The sequence below is a fragment of the Sitophilus oryzae genome, unplaced genomic scaffold (assembly GCF_002938485.1).
Source record: "Sitophilus oryzae breed Bouriz unplaced genomic scaffold, Soryzae_2.0 scaffold_1307_pilon_pilon, whole genome shotgun sequence".
NCBI lineage: Eukaryota > Metazoa > Arthropoda > Insecta > Coleoptera > Curculionidae > Sitophilus > Sitophilus oryzae.
In genome coordinates, this window is record NW_022145957.1 from 2,968,338 (window position 1) to 2,991,359 (window position 23,022).

A 23,022-nucleotide genomic window follows, 5' to 3' on the forward strand; every position below is an offset into this window, starting at 1 on the left:
TTCAAATAATTTTGTTTTCGTCGCTCTGTCGCGTTGTAGAAAACGATGGGTTCCCAATAATTAATAGATTTAATGTATGTAAGAGATACTTTATGGGACCAAAAAGATAGTAATCGCCTAAACCGGTATATTTTAGATAAGTTATGAGATGAAGTGGCAACAAATTTTCGTAAAGGTTATGAAACTTGTCACACTCTCTCCGGGTTTTGAAAATTTTATGTTGAAGTGTACAAATTTCATGTACACTACACCTTTTGGTTTGATGGTTTCGAATAAACCAAATGTTTGCGACAGTATTGTCCAGAATTTTGCCACTGTTAACATTTTAAATAATCAATAAGAAAATGAAAATAATAAATTTGTACAAGTACCTCGCTATTCCTCGCCGCTCTACTATGTCTTAGAACCTTCAGGCTTGCTCGACGCGGTTAGGCCTTAGGCTAAAAACATAGTGGCGCGACGAGGATAGCGGCGAGCAAGCAGCGCGACATTGCGTCCAAAACAAACCTGTGTACGTGCAAGTACGTGCGAACATAGTAAAGTGATCTGCTCGAGAGGTTAAATAGAGCGGTGAGATCGATTCAAATAATTTTGTTTTCGTCGCTCCGTCGCGCCTGTAGAAAATGATAGATTCACAAAAATTAATAGATTAATAGTATTTGTAAGAGATATTTTATGGGATCAGAAAGATAGTAATCACCATAACCGGTACATTTTAGATAAGTTATGAGATGAAGTGGCAACAAATTTTCGTAAAGATTATAAAACTTGTTACACTTTCTCCGGTTTTTTAAAATTTCATGTTTGTCATTTCAGCTCAGCCACTGTTAACATTTTAAATTATCAATAAGCAAATGAAAATAATTAATTTGTACAAGTACATCGCTATTCCTCGCCGCTCTACTATGTTTTAGCACCTCGAAGCTTGCTCGACGCGGTATCGCGCTGCTTGCTCGCCGCTATCCTCGTCGCTCCACTATGTTCTTAACCTAAAATGGATACTTTGCTACCCGCTAACCTTTGCTTACCAGCTATTTTACAAAAAGCGCTGTTATTTTGTTGGTTTGGTGTCAGTTTGCTGTGTTGGTTACGCTATTTGCAAAATAACCGGCTAGTTTGAAAACTAGCCAAGTGTCCATTTAAGCCATAACAGATGATATATACTGTTGCATTTAAAATCTTACAAAAAAATCGCACAGAGTTTGTTAAGTTCGAACAGGGCCGCTTTACCAATTAAGAAAAAAAGGAAGCTGCCTAGGGCGGATTCTTTTTTAAAGAACAACTCGGAAATCAATTTAAAATTATTAAAATAAAATATTAAATATCTTTAGCATGTATTAGTGTACATATCGTCGGCTTTATGACGAAAAGGCGTATATCGATTTTTGGCGATTTTGAGATATCAACGTCATGACATGTCCATTGGGTATTTTTTTAAGATAGTAGCGATTTTGCACATCTCAATATTATACCTTTTTCATTTTATATTCATTTAAAAATTTGCCCCATCTCAAATACTAGAATTCTTCGTTCTGACAAAGAGACATAAGTTCAGATAGGGCTTTGTTATATATATTGTTAATGCAATTGTTATACTACAAGAAAGATGGAATTTGAGATAGGTCCTTATGCACAAATGCGTGCGAGAGAAAATTACACATTCTGCCTAATTATTTTTTGATAGTGGCTTGGGATAAAATAAAAGTTCTATTGTGACAGCAGCTCTCTTTTACAGTGCGGCTAATTCAAAACACTTGAAAGGAATAAGTCAAATAAGTCTCTGATTTTTTGCCACAAACCATGGTCAGAGACTCTGCACATAGCTGTATTGCGTATCCAGAAAATTGTCCGAGAACAAATGGCCAAGGGAAAATTGACCGAAAGGAAATCACCGAAACAAAAATTGCCCTAATGGAAAATTGACCGAAATTATAATATCCCTAAGGCCATTTTAGCAAACCAGAAAGTTGCCCCAAAAAATACAATAGTTGTCAGGCCATTATCATTGTAATCCCTGTCAATTTCTGAAAAATTGTATTTATTGTAAAATCACTATCCGGTATAAACACGTAGAATGGAAGTCGAATTTGTAATCAGTGAATAGGAAAAACAGAACTTGTTACTCCACAGTTATTTTTATCAAAAAGGCACGGGTAAAGAAACAGTTTTGTTTTTGTTTAGTTTGGTTTTTATTAAACGGAAATATTTTACCAAAAATCGACATTTTGGGAAATTTTTATTTCTGTCAATGATCGATGATTTTTCTTTTCGGGCAACTATCTCTTTAGTTAATTTTCTTTTCGATCAATTGTTTTCGGACAATTTTACTAGATCCGTTGTATTGCTCATGCAATAAAAAAACAGGCGAATTGTTTATGCAGTTACCGGTAATTCGTGAAAGTTATAGTACAGTAACCCTAAAACGATAGCTAATTTTTTGAACATCGCATTCTAAACTAAACTCAGAGCCAAAATCTACAATATTACGAAAATATCAAGATCTACAACCTGAAGCACTGGTGATAAATCTGTCATTAAATCACCAGATGTTTTCAAATCATTGCCTTAATGAACTAAATAATTACCAAAAATATATTAGTACTTACAAAATAGTTTCGTATAAAAAACAATATTATTAAAATAATAACAAGCAAGTAAGTATTTTCATTTATTATTGTTTTTGATTCTAGAATGAACACTGTCTTTGTTTTCAGTCGATTTAATCCAAGCGAATAAAAGTATTTAAAAATATTATTATTTTACATAGGCGTATGTATACAGGGTTGTTCACCACATATGACACGGAGTATTGCAGCTAAACTATTAGATTTTTACAAATTGTAAGTTTTGGGTTTGTTGAAGGACTATTAAAGCTACTATTTAAAAATATTTTTACACGATACAGAGTGTCCTAAATAAATAATAAATATCAAAGTTGTATTTTTTTAAATTGAACATCCTGTATATTATTGTTGGGCATTACATTTTTAGTTTTTACGATTAAAATAAAGGTAAACTTGATTAAGGTTTAGCGCATTTTAATCTTACCGTGTTTGAAATATTTAGGTTTTTCTCAAAATACAGTAATAATTTTAATGCTTCATTTCTCTAGGAGTATTTAAGTTTTTAAAACCAAATAGTGTACTGAAGTATTTCTATTTACTAAATTTTGTGTTGTAATTGTAAAAATTATACTACCCTATACAGAGGGTCTAAAAAATTATTTTAAATAATTTCTAGTTTTAAACGGCAATAACTTGTTTAATTTAAATGGAACACCCTATATATTTTATAAGAATCAGATGCACAATTTAATTGTCTATCAAATTGTATTAAAGCATTAACTATCTAACCATATATAATAATCCAATTAACTATCTCTTCAAGTTTTCGTACAAAATGCATTTTCTTATAATTTAGACCTCATTTATCAATATACCCATGGAATATTGACATTTTAGATTATTTTTAAAGAGTACAGATACTAATATTGTAGATATAGTTCGTTTACTTTATTAAAAAAGTAAAAAAAACGGTTTAAATATTTGTTAGAGTATCAATTAATATGATTCCAGTATTCAAACTACATTAATTTACTCTGTTTCTGTTTATTCCTAATAATTGCTACAAAGACTAAAAAACTGAATTTTGTATGTGTATTAGACAGTGTGGTAAAAAGTAACACCTTAAAAATGTTATTTCATTTTTTGACGAATGCTTATTTATAACAACAGAGACGTTAATTATCGTAACTTATTATTATATTGATTTCTGATTCACATCCACATTTATTTAGAATAATTTATTAACTAACACAATTAGGTTTGTAATTAATTAATATTTGGGCGAAAATAATGGTGGAATATTTAATTAATGGTATACTCTTTTATAAAGATTTAAATATTTTTCTTTTTGTACAAAAATGGGCTAGTAATATTAACGTTTTTGGTACCTGCACATTTTAGACATTTGTTGCTTTAAAAACAATCTAAAATGTCAATATTTCATAGGTATATTGATAAATTAGGTCTAAATTATAAGAAAATGCATTTTCTACGAAAACTTGAATGGATGAAACTTGAAGGAAAAAATGGTATAATAAAATTTGATAGACAATTAAATTGTGCATCTGATTCTCGTAAAATATACAGGGTGTTCCATTTAAATTGAACAAGTTATTGCCGTTTAAAGCTAAAAATTATTTAAAATAAATTTATAGACACCCTGTATGAGGTAGTATTATTTTTATTATTGCAACACAATAACTGATCAATAGATAAACTTCAGTAAATATTTCGTATTAAAAACTTTGATACTCTTGGAGAAATGAAGCCTTAAAATTTTTACTGCTACAAAATTGAAAATATTTCAAAAACGGTAAGGTTTAAGTGTGATAAACCTTAATCAAATTTACCTTTATTTTAATCATAGAAACTAAAAATGTAATAATATACAGGGTCTTTCATTTAAAAAAATACAACTTTGATATTTTTTATTTATTTGGGACACTCTGTATCTTGTAAAAATATTTTTAATTGTAGCTCTAATAGTCCTTCAACGAACCCAAAACTTACAATTTGTAAAAGTCTAATCGTTTAGCTACAATACTCCGTGTCGTATGTGGTGAACAACCCTGTATACCTATTCGGTCGGTAATAAATTTATTATATTAAAATAAAAAGGCCTATCTCGAATAAACAACTAAAAATAAATAACTTATTAGAATTTACGCTCGATTTATCTTTAGAACGTTTCCTCAAGGTCTGCGTTTAAGTGTTAATACAAAAACACTATTAAAAAATTAAATACTTTGTATTTATTGGCCAAATAAAGTCAGTTATTTTCTTTAAGTTGCACTACAGAGAAGTAGCAGAAATCCAGATACTCTTTTTCGTTATAAAGCCGACGATATACACCAGTGATTCCCAAACTGGTCCAGGTGGACCCCCAGGGGTCCACGGGAGACTTGCTGGGGGTCTACGTAGGCGTGAACAAAAAATGGGGGTCCATAAGATGTTAATGGGGGTCCACGAAAATTTATCTGCTTTTGATAGTAAAGAGCAAAAATGTAAGCATAGTTTTTATAAGGGCCTACCTACATTGTTTTAAGTACCTATCTAAGCAGATAATATTTTAATAAGGCAAGCGACTGTTACTTGTCCAAACTTGCGTATTCGATATTACGTACAATTTCGTGTACAGACTTGCAAAGCGCTATCCGCCCGACAATGCTTAATGCTTGTTCAGACATGAACTTGATCACCACTATAAATACTTGATGCCAAAGGCAAACGCATTCATTTGTTTCCGGAATTTCGAAAAAAGGCGGAATTTGGAAAAAAAGTTGTGAGAAAATTTATATCTGTGTTTGCTAGTGCCGGAGAAAAGTAAGTAACCTACCTTTTTTTTGTTATAGTACTTAAGTATTTTGTTTACGTGTACTAGTCGGTTGATCACAACGGCCTGTAGAGATAGGTAACTTAGTAACTTACAGATATTTTAATTGTCCTCTTTCGATTTGAAGACAAACACAGCACGTTTTATTCAATTGTTTTTTCACGAGAGAAACACTGCCTCTCTAAAAAGGCCGAATAAGCAATATTGCAGAGCAATTAATTTTGTAATTTTTCTTGCAAATAACTACTAATTTTATAAAACAGTAATTTCATAATCATTTTAAATTGGTTTTGAAGTAACTATTTTATCAAAACTATTCCTTTTCGGAAAGAGCGAGCGGTGCGCGGGCGACGGGAAAAGGGCGGGGCTTGGACTTCGATGCCAGTTTGTCACGTTTTAACAATGAAGCCGCAGACAAAAAATACGCAAATACACGGAGCGCGTGAACTCATTGATTTAATAAAATGTTAGTTATCGTTTTTATGGACAATTTTGGGATTTCGACTTTTATTTTTTTCCTACACAAATATGATCAGTATTCGATACTGAGTACACCAATTTTTATTTATACTATTAAAAATTAGTGGTAAATTATGTACTTTAAAATTGATACCGTTTTGTGAAAACGTCTGTATTTGTCTCAGCGGTTTATTAGTTGGTCCCTTTACAAGCCGTAATTCTATTTCCGCGTGCTGACAAAGGCTGCGGTGTGATACCTATATTCAGAAAAAAAACTTGGTTACTAAAACATTTTTTTTTACAGGTAAGGTAACTGACACGAAACATGGCTACAGCAAAGAAAAAATGTCGACAATATAGTATCGATTATTTGAAATATGGTTTTGTTCCATCAGAGGCAGACAAACAATTGCCCATGTGCCTATTATGCAACAAAGTTTTGAGCAATGACTCTATGAAACCATCAAAGCTCGAAGATCATCTAAAAAGGTGTCATACTGATAAAATAGGTAAAGATTTAAAATATTTTCAAACATTGAAAGAAAAATATGGAAAGAGACCCACCATGCACAGTATGTTCGCTTCAACATCTCAAAGTAACGATGATGGCTTGCGGGCATCTTACAATATCTCATTACTTATAGCAAAATCTGGAAAACCGCACACTATCGGAGAACAATTAATTTTACCCGCTGTTGAAGAGGTTTTAAAAACTGTTTTGCACAAATCTCCATTTGACGTACTAAAAAGAATTCCATTAAGTAACAATACTGTACAAAGACGCATTGATGAAATGAGCTCTGATATCGAAAGCTTTTTGTGCAATCATCTGCAAAAAACTCATTTTTCTATACAACTGGACGAGTCAACGTTACCCAGTAATGAAGCATTACTATTGGCATATGTCCGATTTATTGTTGAGGAAGAAATTCACGAAGAATTGCTATTTGCCAGAACTTTGGAGACTGACACTAAAGGCGAATCAATATTTAATGTCCTGAGTAATTTTTTTACGGAAAAATCGATCCCATTTACAAACATTATTTCAGTGGCAACAGACGGAGCTCCTGCAATGGTCGGGCGATATCGTGGGTTTATAAGTCATCTCAAAAGAATTATACCAGGACTTACAGCTATTCATTGCGTAATCCACCGACAACATCTTGTGGCAAAACATTTAAGTGACAGGTTGAACCAATCTCTTCATTTTGTAATAAAAGCTGTCAACAAAATCAGAAGCAATGCATTGAATACGCGTTTATTTGCTCAATTGTGCGACGAAAATGATGAAGACTTCCAACGACTGCTCTTACATACTGAAGTACGCTGGTTGTCGAAAGGTGCATGCTTAACGAGATTTTACTCTGTTTTCGATTCCATATTAGAGTTCTTAGAAAGTAGAGATCCAGATTTAAAAGAAAACTTGATCAAATTCAAAGCAGACATTGCGTATTTGACAGATTTGTTTAAAAAATTTAATGATATTAACTTGCAGTTACAAGGGGACAGCCTGAATTTAATAAAAACAAAGGGGATAATTTCGGCTTTTCTTGGGAAATTGAAATTTATGAAGCAAAACATTAGTCGGCGCGAATTCTCTCAATTTCCAAACTTGTCGCAGGTAGAATGTATTGATGAGGATATCCATACCTACAGTCAACATTTAAGTGCTCTGCATGATGACTTCAAAACCAGGTTTGAAGATATACTGACGATGGATATACCACCATGGATCATAAATCCATTTGATGAAACGGAAGTGGCCAATGTTGTATTACAAGAGGAGCTGCTCGAGCTAAGCACTAATGAGGAGCTGAAGGTGAAATTTAGAAAAGGCTACCCAACATTTTGGCTGCAAGCAGAAATACCCGAAAAATATCCTGGACTGTGGGAAATCGCAAGGAAATTTTTAATAGCTTTTCCCTCGTCATACCTTGTCGAAAGGAGTTTTAGTGCCGTTACAAACCTCTTAACAAAAAAAAGGAGCAAATTAAACATCACAGAGCGGGGGGATTTGCGGTTATTGCTCACAATAATAAAGCCAAACATTGATCGTTTGCTGACACTCCATTAGATACATCCTTCCCATTAATTAAAATTATGACCTGAACCTATATTACCTTAATATTTTTTCTTGTAATTCTATTCTTTTAATAAATAAAGTGATATAAAATGTACCATTTTTCGTTTTTATTTTACATATCGGAATATAGGGACAGAACTCAGAAGTGACACAATTTTTATTTTTTGGCGACTTTAAGAATGTGGTAGAAATGTAGCAGCAGGGGGTCCACCGAAACCAGTAAAATTTTGAAAGTGGTCCACGAGAAAAATAAGTTTGGGAACTACTGATATACACTTACCAGCACGAAAAACGGGCATCGGGCAAAGCTTAAAATTTTGATGTAATTTAAAGTTTAATATATTTTGTTTTATTGGGCCGAGTTTGATGTTTTTTTAAGCAATTTGTGGCTAAATTATTTGAATTTTTATTAACTATTTCTAAATTAAAAATTAAAAATGAAAGTTTCCATCACTTGTGTCTAGCCCCAGCAAGGCAACTATTAAGCTTGACCAATCACGTTTTGACAAAAGCGGATGCAGAACAGCTGTGACGCACTATATAATTTATTATCTATAAACAAACAAACAAAATCAATGAATATCTAAAAAAACAAATATAAATTAGTAAAAACCAACCAACCCCACCAAATAACCAACTAACCAATGAATTAACACCCTCCAAATAACCACGCTAACCAAAGCTTAATAGTTGCCTTGCTGGGGCTAAACGCAAATGTTTCCATCTGTCAATTATACGAGGGAAAATAAAATGTTGATATTTTGAAAGTTTGAAACACCCTGTAGAATATGTTAACAAAGTAAGGAATTTAGAATCATTTTATCATCTAGGTACGTCTTTTTTCCATAGTTTGTTTTAGATTCATCTCAATATTTTTATTTTTATTTGAGATATTCGCTTTTGAATAAAACGATTTTAACGCAATTTTAGCATTGATTTTGGGTCTTCATCAACAGACTTATAAAATAGTGCTTATCAGGAGCGCCGACTGCGTGGGTGCTCGGGTTCTCTAGTACCCACGAGAGGAAAACAGTGGGTGCGGAGCCCCACGAGCACAATGGGCTCTTTCACAAAAAATAAAATACCCAATTCAAGGCCAAAATCTGAAATAGAAGACTATTTTCAGTATATTTATTCAAAAAAAATAGTTCCATAACATTGAATAATTTTTTTATAGGCCCTCAAAATTGCTTTAATTTGAATTAATTGTAAACTGCCAATTGATGACGTATGAAAAATACGCCCAATCACATTGCAGAACCGTGCTCGTGCGCCAGCCAACAACTGGCAACATTGCGATTTGATTTGACCAACACCACCTCAACTCAATTCCAATCAACATGATATGGGCAAGGCAAATATGGCGGCGAAGGCAGCGCATTATTAAATTGTTTACCTTTAACCTGAAAAGCCGGTAGTGGTTTCTCGTTCCGATTGCATACCAGAAATAATTAATTATCTCTAGTTTGTTGTGCTTCTGCAACACGTTTCTTTAGTTCTTAGTGTTCAGTGCATGGTGTGATCAGAAAATTGTGATAACAGTGTAATAAAAATCCAAACCAGACATTCCACATAGGGAATTTCAAACTTTTGTGCTTGTCGTACTCCTCTATTATTAATTATTTGAGTGTAAGAACTAGAAGTATTTATCAAGATATTACACCTAAATGAGTAAAAAGCGTGTTGCTTACAATAATCAAAAGATAGGTATTAAAGGGTAGGTATTAACATTTTATATTGTAGCATGCGTTTTACATGCTCTGTTCCAAATTGTCACGGGAATTATAGAGGGGGTCCCAAGGTTTCTGCTTTTATATTCCCTAAAAATGTCGAGCTTCGTAAAAAATGGTTGACAGCTATTAAAAGAGATAATTTCACTCCTACTAGTAGTTCTCGGGTAAGAAGTGCATTAAATATGCCTCAAAAAGGCCAAAGGCTAAAGCCTCTGTTACCCTAGTGAGGATGTAGTTACGGCTACTGGTTACACTTCCCTCACTATAAGTAAAATATTAGAAGAATAATCAAGCTTTTTACATCAAAAATATCACAGAAAGATATTAACAACATTGACATTTGAAAATATAAATGGCCTGGATGTAAGTCTTTTTTTAGGTCACAATTGCTATTGTTCGGAATATCCAATATTTTATTAAAGAACTATGCAAAAAAAAGGAATGACGTCTTTACCACAAAGACAATGCCCTATGTAAAGAGAAAGAGTAAAGAAAACTAAGCTAAGCGTAAGTTTTACTTACAAACACCCAAAAAGGCATTTAGTTTTTTTTTCTATATAAAATCTTGAAACACATATTATATTTTTTTATTTATCCTCACCTATTATAGTTTAAATTTATTCCCATTTGTGTAATGCTGCAAAACATAGAAAAAAATATTCCATATTTTTTGACCCAAGCCAGTGTAGTTTATAATTCCAAGAACATTTACCAAGGCTTTTACTAAGACAAGTAATTAGTGAAATATTACGTAATCTAACCCGACATTTGTGTGAAAAATGTCTATTTGGAAATAAAACAGGTTTTAAAATACGCGCCAAATAAAGCACTTCTATCTCCGTCATATTGGAAAAGGTTGAATGGCCTTGTGTGGAGGTGGTGGTGGGTCAGCATGGAGGCCCGGCCGCGGCCGTGTTGCTGCTTTTCAACATGCCAGGTGTGACGTATTAAAAATAAAGTGCGGCTTTTTATTCTGGGATTTTTTGTTTTTATTTATTTTCTTAAGAACGACTTCAAATTTTTCGAAAGTGAGATAGCAGAAAATTCTAGAATTAATTGCTTTATTCAATTATGCTAATTCCAAAATATAGTGAAAGAGCCCATTATCAAAACTAGCCAGTTTAGCAACTTTAAGTGACAATCTCATCCATCGCAGGGTAAAACGTCGCTCAAAAACTGTAGAAACTCTTTTGGTACATGAATGATGCGCATCATACTGTGGCAGTTTTTCGAAGAAATCAGTTTCTATAGTTCTAAGTAAGTTTCCTCGTCCATTATTAATTTAATTTAAATCAATCGTTTTTTTCAACTTTTAAATCAGAAAGAAAATTGACATGGGAATAACTATCTCATTAAAGTTCTTTGATCCATTTACTTTTTACTTTATTAGCTAACCGTTGTTTTTCTGCTTTTTCTTTATTGCACAAGCGAGTAAAATGCAATACAAAATTGTATTTCAGGAGGGCATTTTCCCTGGCATTTTCACTAACAAAAAATTGGCACGTACAGCCGCCCATACTAAAATATGTTAATAAAAAGTTGGTAGGCAGTTCTTTTAGTTTCAAAGTAAAGAAAATTTTCCAAATTCGGTCCTCGGTTATTTCCCCTATCCGCCACCTGGGGTCGCGTCCGATGGGAGTTTGGAGTTCTTCACACGGACTTTCTGAAAAGCGGACTACGGAAACACGGAATATCTCAAAAACTGCGACTTGCCCTGGTTTTGATGTTATTACATATTTTGTTGCAAATATTATTCCTAATCTTAAATTCAAAAACCGCGTTTTGCTAGCTACTGTAATTTTGGAGTTACGATTTTTTAAAATTTTTAGCCCCTTCCATACCCCCTTACCAACCCCCCACCCCCATCAAAAACTAATGGTCAGATTCTCGGATGCCACAGTATTTTTGTGCCTAATTTGGTTAAAATCGGTTTAGCGGTTTTTGAGTTATCGTGTTACAGACGGACAGACAGACAGACACCATGATAATATTTTGTATTTAGGCCATTAATGACCCAAATAGCTCATTTTGAGTGAAATTAAAAAAACTTTTTTTTGCCGATCTTAATAGCCTACCATGCCTGTTGGCAGGGTTGGCATGATTTAAATCAAATTATTTAAATCATGATTTAAATCAAGTGATTTTTTAAATTTTAATCATGTGATTTAAATAAAAAAAATCAACTTTTTTAAAACTTTACAATAAATCGAAAAATAACTGTAAAAGTTATCAAAATGTGTCCTAGAAAACTATACAAAATATTTGTATAACATATATAATATATACCCTATATCTATTCGTTAAATAAAATGTTACACTTGCTATTTTAACATTAAATACGTTTAATAAATAAAAAAAATGTAAATGTTATAAAACTATATAAAAAATGATTTGTATAACACATATTATGCCTACTACATGTCTATTCATCAATTAAAATGTTGGACCGATTTTTGAAATAATTTTGTGTGAATCCATGACTTCTAAAGGGTCATCATGATTTAAATCAAGTGATTTTTTTAATTTTAATCATGTGATTTAAATAAAAAAAATCAACTTTTTTAAAACTTTACAATAAATCGAAAAATAACTGTAAAAGTTATCAAAATGTGTCCTAGAAAACTATACAAAATATTTGTATAACATATATAATATATACCCTATATCTATTCGTTAAATAAAATGTTACACTTGCTATTTTAACATTAAATACGTTTAATAAATAAAAAAAATGTAAATGTTATAAAACTATATAAAAAATGATTTGTATAACACATATTATGCCTACTACATGTCTATTCATCAATTAAAATGTTGGACCGATTTTTGAAATAATTTCGTGTGAATCCATGACTTCTAAAGGGTAGGGATTTATTTTGAAATTTATGTACAAGTGACAAATAAAATGATGTTCGAATACATTTCATTCGCTACCTCTAGTGCCGAAAAAGGTTCTTTTGATGCTATATCTTCAAAGCGTTGTCAGAAAATATGCTGTTTTATATCTTTTTATTTTACACTTTGACAATAGATAATACTGATAATACTAATTTCATTCTCGACTTAAGACTATTTCCGAACAATAGTGTATTGTGTAAGGAATAAAAATTATACTTTTTTTGACGAGGTTGTACGTTTGACGGACTAGCGTAAACAGGGAGGCACAAAAGTACATTTTTACTCCGAGTAGAATATACTATATTTTTACAAATTAAACATTACAAATAATTTTTTAATCAATTCCAAACGTTGCAAATAATATAAAAAGTAATGCCTTGTAAGTAATCGAGTAACAATTTGTACACTCGTAGAAATTGACGCTTAATATCAGTTTAATAATATATTTTTTGCACTTTTGTACTTAGGCGTAAAGTGCTTTATTTTTATGTCTAGGCGTTGAAATTACAAAAATAATACACTTGTGACATTTCAAAAAAAAATCCTTATGATCTGAAGCGAGCGACTTTTTTTGCAGAATATATTGGTGACCGATGTCTGGGAAAATCACATGCGTTGTCAGTATTGCGGGCAGAGTTATGAAGATTTAGCCATTTAGGATAGGAATTTAATTGGAATTAAGTCCTAATTATTTGGAAATCCGATTTAAATAATGTTTTCTATTAAAATAAAAAAAAATAAAAAAAATCTGATTTAAATAAAAAAATATGATTTTTTTGATTTTTTTAAAAAAATCATGATTTTTTCCAATCCTGCCTGTTGGTATGGTCGGCTAAAAATGTGTCGAAGTGAGGGCGTCACTCATTTCATTTTGTAGCTAAAACTGTACTATGAAACTGCGTATGTGTGCGACGTTAAACTGCGCAAACTGGCCTGCACAGTCCGCCTGTATTAAATAATTGATCGTCTGAGAGGACTCTAAAAGTGTTCAGACAGTTTATATATTTATATAATAGTTATAGTTATTCTAAATTGGAAGTTAATTTTAAACTACTTTAGCAACGCCAGGAACGCTTTTTTACGACTACGACGCATGCGCACGTGTTTCTGACTCATTGTCAGTCAATTTAAATGGCTAAGTATATGAAATGTACTATGTGATTTGAAAGCTCGTTGTATGTGTTTATATTGTGTTTATTTCTGAGAATTTTTAGCTTCATTCATTTTGTATCTATATAAAATACAGTATCTGTCTGTTTTACTGTCTGCCCTTACACGATTGTAATGGGTATAATTAATATTTTCACAAATTGGTATCTGCACTATGTAACGTTTTTAGTTCGTTACATGTCTTTTTTATATACCGGGTGCGTCTCAAAAGTGGCTCACCCCTATAACTTTTTTATTTTTTCAGTTTAAAAAACGAGATTTGGTATGTTAGTATATGACATAAATTAGGATTGATTGATGTATTCAATTGTTTTTGGTCACTTCCTGTTTCACTGGAAATGACTCCAACTTTTGATTTTTAAATGGAATCCTCGGTATTTTTTTACTTTATTCAAAATAACACTCTGAATAGAATGACATATCATATGTCAAGTTTTGACATTTTTGCATATGGTTTATTTGAAATTATAACTAGCGGTTCGTAACGAAAATTTGACTCGAAATACCAAGTGTGTGGTATCAAATTTTTCGTAAAAAAATGCTTTTTCCAAATATGAGCCACCCCCGTTCCATTTGAAAAAATTGAGATATGATTAAAAATACAATTTGAGCGTCTTCTAACTGGCCAGGACAAGACACTAAAACATTAGACGATAAAATCTGTTTTTTCAAACCTCCTTGATTAAGAATTATTAGTGTTTTTAACATAGCTATGGCACTCTAGATTGAATTTTAAAATACGAGAGTTTTTATTTAGCGAGAATGTCAAAAGTTGACATATGATATGTCATTCTATTCAGAATGCCATTTTATATCGAATAAAGTAAAAAATACCGAGGGTGTCATTTAAAAATCAAAAGTTGTCATTTCCGGTTAAACGGGATGTGACCAAAAACGATTGAATACGTCAATCAATCCTAATTTATGTCATATACGAACATACCAAATCTCGTTTTTTTATTTGAAAAAATAAAAAGTTATAGGTGTGAGCCACTTTTCAGACGCACCCGGTATAATATATGATGTCTGGCGTATCGTCACCGGAACCCGTATCGATCAGGCCTGATATTTTATTTGAAACGTTTGGCGTAATTTTTACGTTCTCTAGTCAACAACCCTGTTATCGTTTCACTGCTTCTGTGGAGCGCTGTTAACATCGCTCTCCGCGCTTAACCTTACTTTTTGGTTTGGCCGGTTTGCGGCGTTTGCGGCACGATCGCAAACCCGACTTTTAGAAATGGTAATTTAAATCTTCCTGCATAATTTGAATCAGCTGCCAGTTCGAAGCTACAGGTAAAGATGAGTTATTATCTTTATTAGATTTGTTACTATTACTGCGTATTTTTAGGGTAGAGCTTTGGATTGGCCCACCTTAACTCGTATTTGTATTTTGCTGACACGTTGGTGTACTTTTGCTGTTGTCCTCCAGAATGTTAATGGAAGAAAGGACAGTTCTTTTGTTTATTAGTGAGCCCTCGGAAGCGTTTCGAGGTAGGTTTATATTGTAGACAGTATAGTATTTAAAATATGATTTAGATCTTGGTTTCTTTGCGAATATTACGTTTTGTAATAGTATTACTTTCTATATAAATTATTATTGTGTCATTTTGACAGATGAATAACCGAACCGATTCTAGAATCTACGACTTGCAATATCTCAGATTTAACATCGTATAAAATATAACAAATTAATTAAAGTAATGCTACCTTTTTTATATTTTCTATAGCTCTATATTGTATTTTCCGTAGTCTTTTTCATTGAACATAGTTAATACTATTTTTAATATAACTTTCGTCAACATATAACCACTATAATTATTAAAATTTTACAATGTTATTTACCATCAAATAACATCATGAATAAATATAGTCATTAGTTTTAAGTAATATACAACTGTGTTTTCTTTCTCTGTACATGTCTGGCGCCCAATATCTATATTCTTTTGTTTATTGTTATTAATTAGTTTTCTTTCCAGTGAAATACACCATACAGCACATCAAATCACATTTACGATATGTTTACATTATTAGATGTAGACAGAGGGTGACACAATTCCCCCGATGTAAATATGCTACGTTTACACATTGTAGTTCAACACGTATGCACAAAGGTTAAATGTCCGCCTCACAATGTAGCCACAGTATAGCATTTACGTATACACAAAGTTAGGGATACACAGTGTGCCGTAGGATACACAGTGCTTCCCTCAAGGTTCGATCCTCGGACCCACCCTCTGGAATATATTTTATCAGATACTTAGAACCGATACAGGCCTGGGCAACACGATCTTAGCTTACGCGGACGATCTAGCCCTCTTAATAACTGCATCCACCTACACGATCCTCGAAGAAAAGATTCAGACGGCTGCGCTAGCGATTAAAAATAAGTTGGAAAGCATGGGCGTCAAACTGGCCCTCGAAAAAACTGAGCTGGTCATTCTCGTTGGACAACGCAAGGCAAAAGATCTAAGCATAAAGCTGGATAATTTAGTTATAAAACCTCAAAAGAAGGTTAAATACATGGGGTCTGGTTCGACTCGGGCATGCGAATGACTTCACACGTCACAGAAATCAGGGATAAATCGACTAATCATCCAGCATCTGACAAGAATAACTCCCAATATCGAAGGACCACGCGCGGAAAAAAGAAGACTTCTCGCTTCGGTAGTTCATTCGACCATACTCTACACATCGCCGATCTGGGACAGATCCAGGCGCTTCAAGCATTACGAAAACATGCTAGAAAGGATAAATAGGAAGTTAGCACTCAGGGTTGCATCGGCATACTGCACATGTCCAACAGTAGCGGTACTGTGTCTTGCTAAGATACCTCCAGTCAGTCTACTGAACCAGGAAAGAAATCAAATATATAAAAATGGAACTTCCTTCCGGAAAGAGGTCAGAAACATGGTACTAGAGCAATGGCAGACACGATGGGAAGCATATAGCGGATGGACAAAGACTTTCATACCCAATATTAAAGATTGGATAAAATGCGACCAAGCAAATACGGACTACTACATCACGCAAGCCATGACTGGCCATGGAGTATTTGGCGAGTATCTGCACAGGATCCGCAAGGCTGACTCTCCTAAATGCTGGTATTGCGAGGAGTCAGACTCGGCTAACCACACACTATTTGAGTGTCACGCGCACGAAGATTTACGGGAAAACGCAGAAACAGTATGTGGTACGAAGATTTCTAGAGTAAACGTCGGAAACCTTCTAACATCATCAAATGAAAATACCGAAGCGATTTGCGGCATGTTAAGGAACATTATGAAGAAAAAGGCGAAGGACGAAAAAGACAAGATCTGGGTACAGACAAGACCAACATAGAAGTATGATAAGTCTCTAATCTTGATGAAATACCTTCGGCGGTACCGAGATTGGCGAGCTTAGAGCACAGATGGGTTTTTAGTGGGTAGACCCTCTCGCATGAGGGAGATCCCCACTCTGGCCCTAAAGGCGTTTCCCACCTATAAAAAAAAAGGATATACAGTGCTTGTGTATTACGTCTAAACTCTGCTTACACATTGCAGTTGTGACTACCGCGTGTATACGTATGTATTTTGCTTCGTATATACATCTTGTGCTAGATAAAACTACTTCTTAAGAAAGAATTTAAGAAATAATACAAGTTTTGATGCCTAACTTTTTGTTCTTTTTAAGAAATATTTATTCAATTATACCAATTATATCTTTTTAGAACGAAAATTAGGAAGGCAAAACTTAGTATTTTCCAAAAGTATCTCGATCTTAAGTTCAAGAGAAGTAGCCTTAAAATTGTTCCATTTTTGTTTTGTATTAAATGTACCATTTTTCTTATATATAAAATGGATTAAGTGGTTAAAAAATAAAATTCTTATATTTCTTTATATCATGGAACGCAATAGCGCAAATAACATAATAATAATAATTATTTACACTGCAGAAACCAGAAGTAAGAAAATACTGTAAAAGAACAGAATTTGTATCAAAATGTATTAAAAATATAAGTACCTAGTATAACAACATACTAAAATATGTAAACACTGGTATATCGTCACGATTTGGTGGACCTCATTTAGTCATTTTTTTCTCCTCTTTTCCCTCCAAGCAGTTGGTTTGTTAGCATACTCATTCATCGAGCACTCTGTTGGACTTTGTTGTATTTTATTTCCAGATAGAAGGCAATGAAAAAGCAAATGATCTAGCTAGAAAAGGAGCGAACACTCCGCTAACTGGACCAGAACCGTTCTGCTTTCCAAGTGGTAACCAACTCAAGGCGGAACTCAAGAACTTGGAAGATTCCATCCGTAACCTGGAATGGGAATCTTGCAACGGTCGAAGTAAGAAACTCGAAGAAGTTTCTGAGGGCTTACGATCAAGAAAAATCACAGATCTTCCTGGGTTTAAGTAATAACAATCTTCGGATTGTCACGGGGTTTTTAACAGGACACTGTCTCCTCAATGAACACCTTAGTAGATTGAAACTAAGAAGAAACGGCGACTGCAGATTCTATGGGGAAAATGGGGAAACACCAGTACAACTCATCACTGAGTGCGCCGAGACGACAACCGTTCGTGCTATGAACGACTGATATTGGAGATGGAAGAACTACCCTCTATAAAACCGTCCCAGATACTGGCTTTTGTCAAAGACTGTATGATGAGTTATAACTCAAAAAAGGGGGACACAATAGATCTGTAAGGTCGCAGTGATTAACCTCCCTCCCACTCATTCTAAAATCTAAATGCTAAAAAAAGTTATCATGTGTCTCCCTTGTGGAAACGTAATTTTATTTGCACGTGCTGTATGGGACCTTATCCACGACTGCTCTCCGATGAAAAGCTGTCATTCGCAGTGGTAGTGGTTTAAAAAACGCTATAACTACAAAGTTTAACTAGTAATATAAATACAAGAAATGTAACAATTTGAAAATTTATTACTTTTACACATATCTGATGAGCACCACTCTGGTGCTTATTGTTTTTGTCATGTCACTGTGATTGAAATGTCATATTATTCTTGTTTATTGACCTTGTAGAGATTGTTTTAAGTTCTGAATAATCGTCTATTGTTGCTTTAATTGATCATGGTAGAGTTTAACTCTCGGACCTAAAACCATATCTGCTAGAGTAACTGCCCAACAGATAATAATATATGATTTTTCAAAGACAGTGCCATTACATAAATCATAACCACTATTTTATAGGTCTGTTAACTAGGAACAAAAGCCAAACCATGGTTTTGTGTCTTCTTCAAAAGTGAATATTTTCAAAAAATAAGCTATTGAGATGAATCAAAAAACAAACTATCGAGGAAATGTAATATTCACCTAGATGATAAATTAATTTTTAAATTCATTGCTTTGTTAACATACTCTACAGGGTGTTTCAAACTTTCACCAAAATATCAATATTTTATTTTCCTCCTCGAATTTTTACCCCCAGGGCGCGTTAGAAGTTTCACTTCAAAAATCCTGCACGATATAGACTTTAAAAATGTAACTAGGCTACGCGCTGTAATTATGTTTGTTCCTTTTTGTTCCAACCGGACGAGAGAACCGTCCTAGAACGGTAATTTCCTATCAGTCAATTCATTTGTTAATCTTGACAAACGATCAAACTTTTCATACAATAAGTGGGCGACTAGAAATTACCGTCCCAGGATCGGTTCTCGGTCCGGTTGGAACGAACCTATAAGCGCGCGTAGCCTTGTATGTCTCACTGTTAATATATGCCCACGTATACACTTTTATTATATGCCCATCAATTAATTAGCTGAACGAGTTAGCCAAAAATATAATTGAACAAGAATTGGATGAGAGAAGAGATAAAGCTATGCGTGAAATATCGGGCGACACTGAAGTCAGTGTCTGTTATTCAACAGACTGTTCACCAGACCTGACGGAGTATGTGGCAGCTCAAGATATCCCACATTTTGGGGTTCATGTTTATTACGCTCTGTCAAGCAAGCCAATTAATAAATGGAATAGATCTGAAAAAGCAATACTTCCTAAAGGTAAATATATCTCAAAATTAGTTCTGAAGGTGCGGTTGATATAACATATGATAGATCTAATACAGCGTTGGGAACGTCCGATTCGATATAGAAACAGATATAAAAGATAAGGATTTAAAAATGCGGTCGGCCAAGATTGCGTAACAACGCGTAGAAAATTAACTTTCTACCTGTATGTAGAAAAGTGCGTAGAAAATATAGAATATTAAGTAGAAAATGTATAAGATCTGAGAAAAGTTACAAAATTAATTTTGTATATTTAAAGCCGGTTTTCCACTTTAGAAGTTTCTTCTTTGGTATTTTCTTTAAATTCACGTGTTACAACTGTAATATGTCCGTGCGTGCTATCTATTCTGTAACGGTACTAACTAACTAATATAAGAGACAGTAATCGATCTGAGGATTATTGGACCATTTTTTATTCAATTTAATCTGAAGACCGTACAGAAAAGTCTGATTTTTATAAGTTTTTGTTCTTTTTTTTTACTTTTTTTCAGAAAACGTGTGGTTTCATAAACTATACAGGGTGAGTTTCCTACGATGTTCTCTATGGGTATCTCGGGAACTACTGGAGATAGAGAGTTGGTTAAATGGGGAAAGAATTGCAGTTTTGTGGAGTCATAAATATGTGTCTTTCAGATTTTTGAAAAAGTTCATGGCTTACTAGATATTTAAAAAAAAAATTTTGGCTATTTTAAAAATTCCATTATAATGTTGCGGACCCGTGTGAACTCGGCCATAGGCCTGGCCACTCGGCTATGACTCATACGCACGGCGACGTTCGAAAACGAATGGTGGGACGAAGAACGCGGTTAGGAATTTTCGAGACAAATCTAGATTGTCTGTTTCTCTCATATATAAGCCGACGCCCGAAGCCTGAAGAGGAGAGAGAACAACAACCGGTCGACGCGTACAGTTACAATCGCCGAAAATAATTGCGCCGCGCTAAATTCAAAATAAATTCCTGTTAGATAAATTGTAAATAAGTTATAAATAGTTCTTTAAGTCTTTTAATCGTTATTGTTTTTGTAAATTAGTGTTAAATAAATTGTGTTTAAATAAATTGTGACTTTCTATCCACACGGAACCGACGAAAAACGTAACAATTGGTGTCAGGTGTGGGGTGTGTGATGTATAGACTAGAAAAATAAAAAGACTGACAATGGCTCCGAAAAAATTGTTGAAAGACTTGAAAGTGTCCGAACTGAAATGTATATTGGAAGAGAGAGAGTGCGAGACAGATGAAAAGAAAAGCATTTTCCAAGCTAGACTGAGAGACGTTTTGGTGGAGGAAGGTGAGGATCCTGATATATTTTGCTTTGAGTTGGAAGGTGACCTTGACTCGTCCTTACAAAAATTAGAAGACCATTTGAATAATAAAATCAGTGATAAAATTATGGAAAATTCCCAAAAATTAGAAGATATGATCATAGAAAATTCTAAAGATATACAGGCTAGCTTTAATAATAAAATAATAAATTTGGAAGAAAGTATAAACATTAAGATAACAGAAATTATAGAAAATTCTACGGAACTACAAGACAAAATAACACTAATTGGGGACGACGTAAACATAAAAATCGAGATTTTGAGAGAAGAAATGGGAAAGGCAAATTCACCAAAATGTCAAGAAACGTCGGAGGACCCGAAACTAGTAGAAAATAAGTGTTTAACATTTTTTTTATTATAGGGGGGGGGTATCATAATGAAAGTCATGTTGGAACCAACCTATTGATGCGCGAGTATCTAAATTTAACTTTTCTAAAATGTCTTGAAACCGTTCTCTAAAAAACAAAAGTAACGTTCAGGTTAACGTATCCTCAAAACTGTATGGCCAAGAAAATGTGTGGCCAAGAAAAGTTGAACCAATAATCCTCCACGCTTTTCTTCATTTGAAAAATTCATATTTACAATTTTTGTTTATTTTAATTTACAAAGTTTGGAAGTGACAGTTTCAAATTTCACGACGATTGATCTTGTTTCCTTGGCTAAGTGAAATTGTTTAAAAAATATAAGAATTGGCTATAACTCACTAATTTTTCAAAAAAAAAAACATATTATAGCTTATATCGCTGAAAAGCTTAAACATTGGCGCTTTTTACGAAGTCATGGCCAACTATGGTTTCCATTTAAAAAAGCATATGTTTGTGTCATATGTCAAAAATGACAGGCTTTAGAAAAAATCGGAGAACACAAACCCATTAGGGATGTGATTATCTACAACTTTTATCTGAACATTTTTTGTCTAAAATAGTTTATAAGGGAATTAGGGACAATTTTTAAAATAGCCAAAATTTGTTTTTTTCGAAATATCTAGTAAGCCATGAAATTTTAAAAAAATTTGAAAGGCGCATATTTATGACCCCACAAAACTGCAATTTTTTCCCTATTTAACCGACTCGCTATCTCCAGTAGTTTCCGAGATACCCATAGAGAACATCACCCGAAATATAGTAACCCATAGAAACCCCCATAGAAACTCACCCTGTATATAATAATAATTATTGTAGTTTGTAGTTTGTATTTTTATTACGTTATCTTTTTTTGTTGTTCTGTTTGACTCTTACCTATTGATGTCAAGGGTAATATTGCCGGTAATTTTGGTAATATTACGTAATATTACCGCAAGATCGATAATATTGGAAATATTTATTTTTTCCGCTCTACTCTTTTCATTTACCCAGCTCTAAAAAAAGTATGATGGCTGTAGTACTTATGGATTTGTTCTCATCAGCCAAGAAGAAACAGACTTACCATGAAAAAGACCGAAAACTTACTTATATTGCCCATAATTATAATTTAATAAATGGAGAAGAACGAAGAACATCCAAAAATGATAGAAGTTGCTGAAGAAGATCGTGCATCTGGTTTATCGTCTCGTCATGTGTTTCTTCTTTTTCTTTCGTTACCTGAGTCAAGTCTATTTAAAAAGTTGTTTTTTTATAAATTACCAATGTTACCATAATATTACGTAATGTTACCGGTAATATTACCGATTTAAAACTAATCGGTAATTTTATCACTAGTCTTACCAAAGTTTACAGAATTACACTATTCGGTAAACTTTGGTCTTACTATTGAAAACTGTACAGAAAAAATATCGACTATAGTGTGCCTAACAAATCAGGGAAGATTTCGACAGACGGCATCCAAAAATTGACAGAAAATACGATATGCCTCTGGATTCTAATGACACAACAGTCACTGTCACTGATCCTCCCGTTTTACATATAATATCTATTTAAAATAATATGAAAGTTAATAGTTAAGTTCCT

General features: G+C 33.3%; 1 protein-coding gene across 1 annotated transcript in view; it reads left to right on the plus strand.

Annotated features, from left to right (window-relative positions):
- Nucleotides 1-23,022, plus strand: part of LOC115874949 — a 229,193-nt gene that overhangs the window by 2,420 nt on the left and 203,751 nt on the right. The window contains exon 3 of the mRNA XM_030890257.1: nt 19,507-19,747. Coding sequence (XP_030746117.1) covers nt 19,507-19,747 — 241 coding nt within the window. The remainder of the gene's footprint in view (nt 1-19,506; nt 19,748-23,022) is intronic.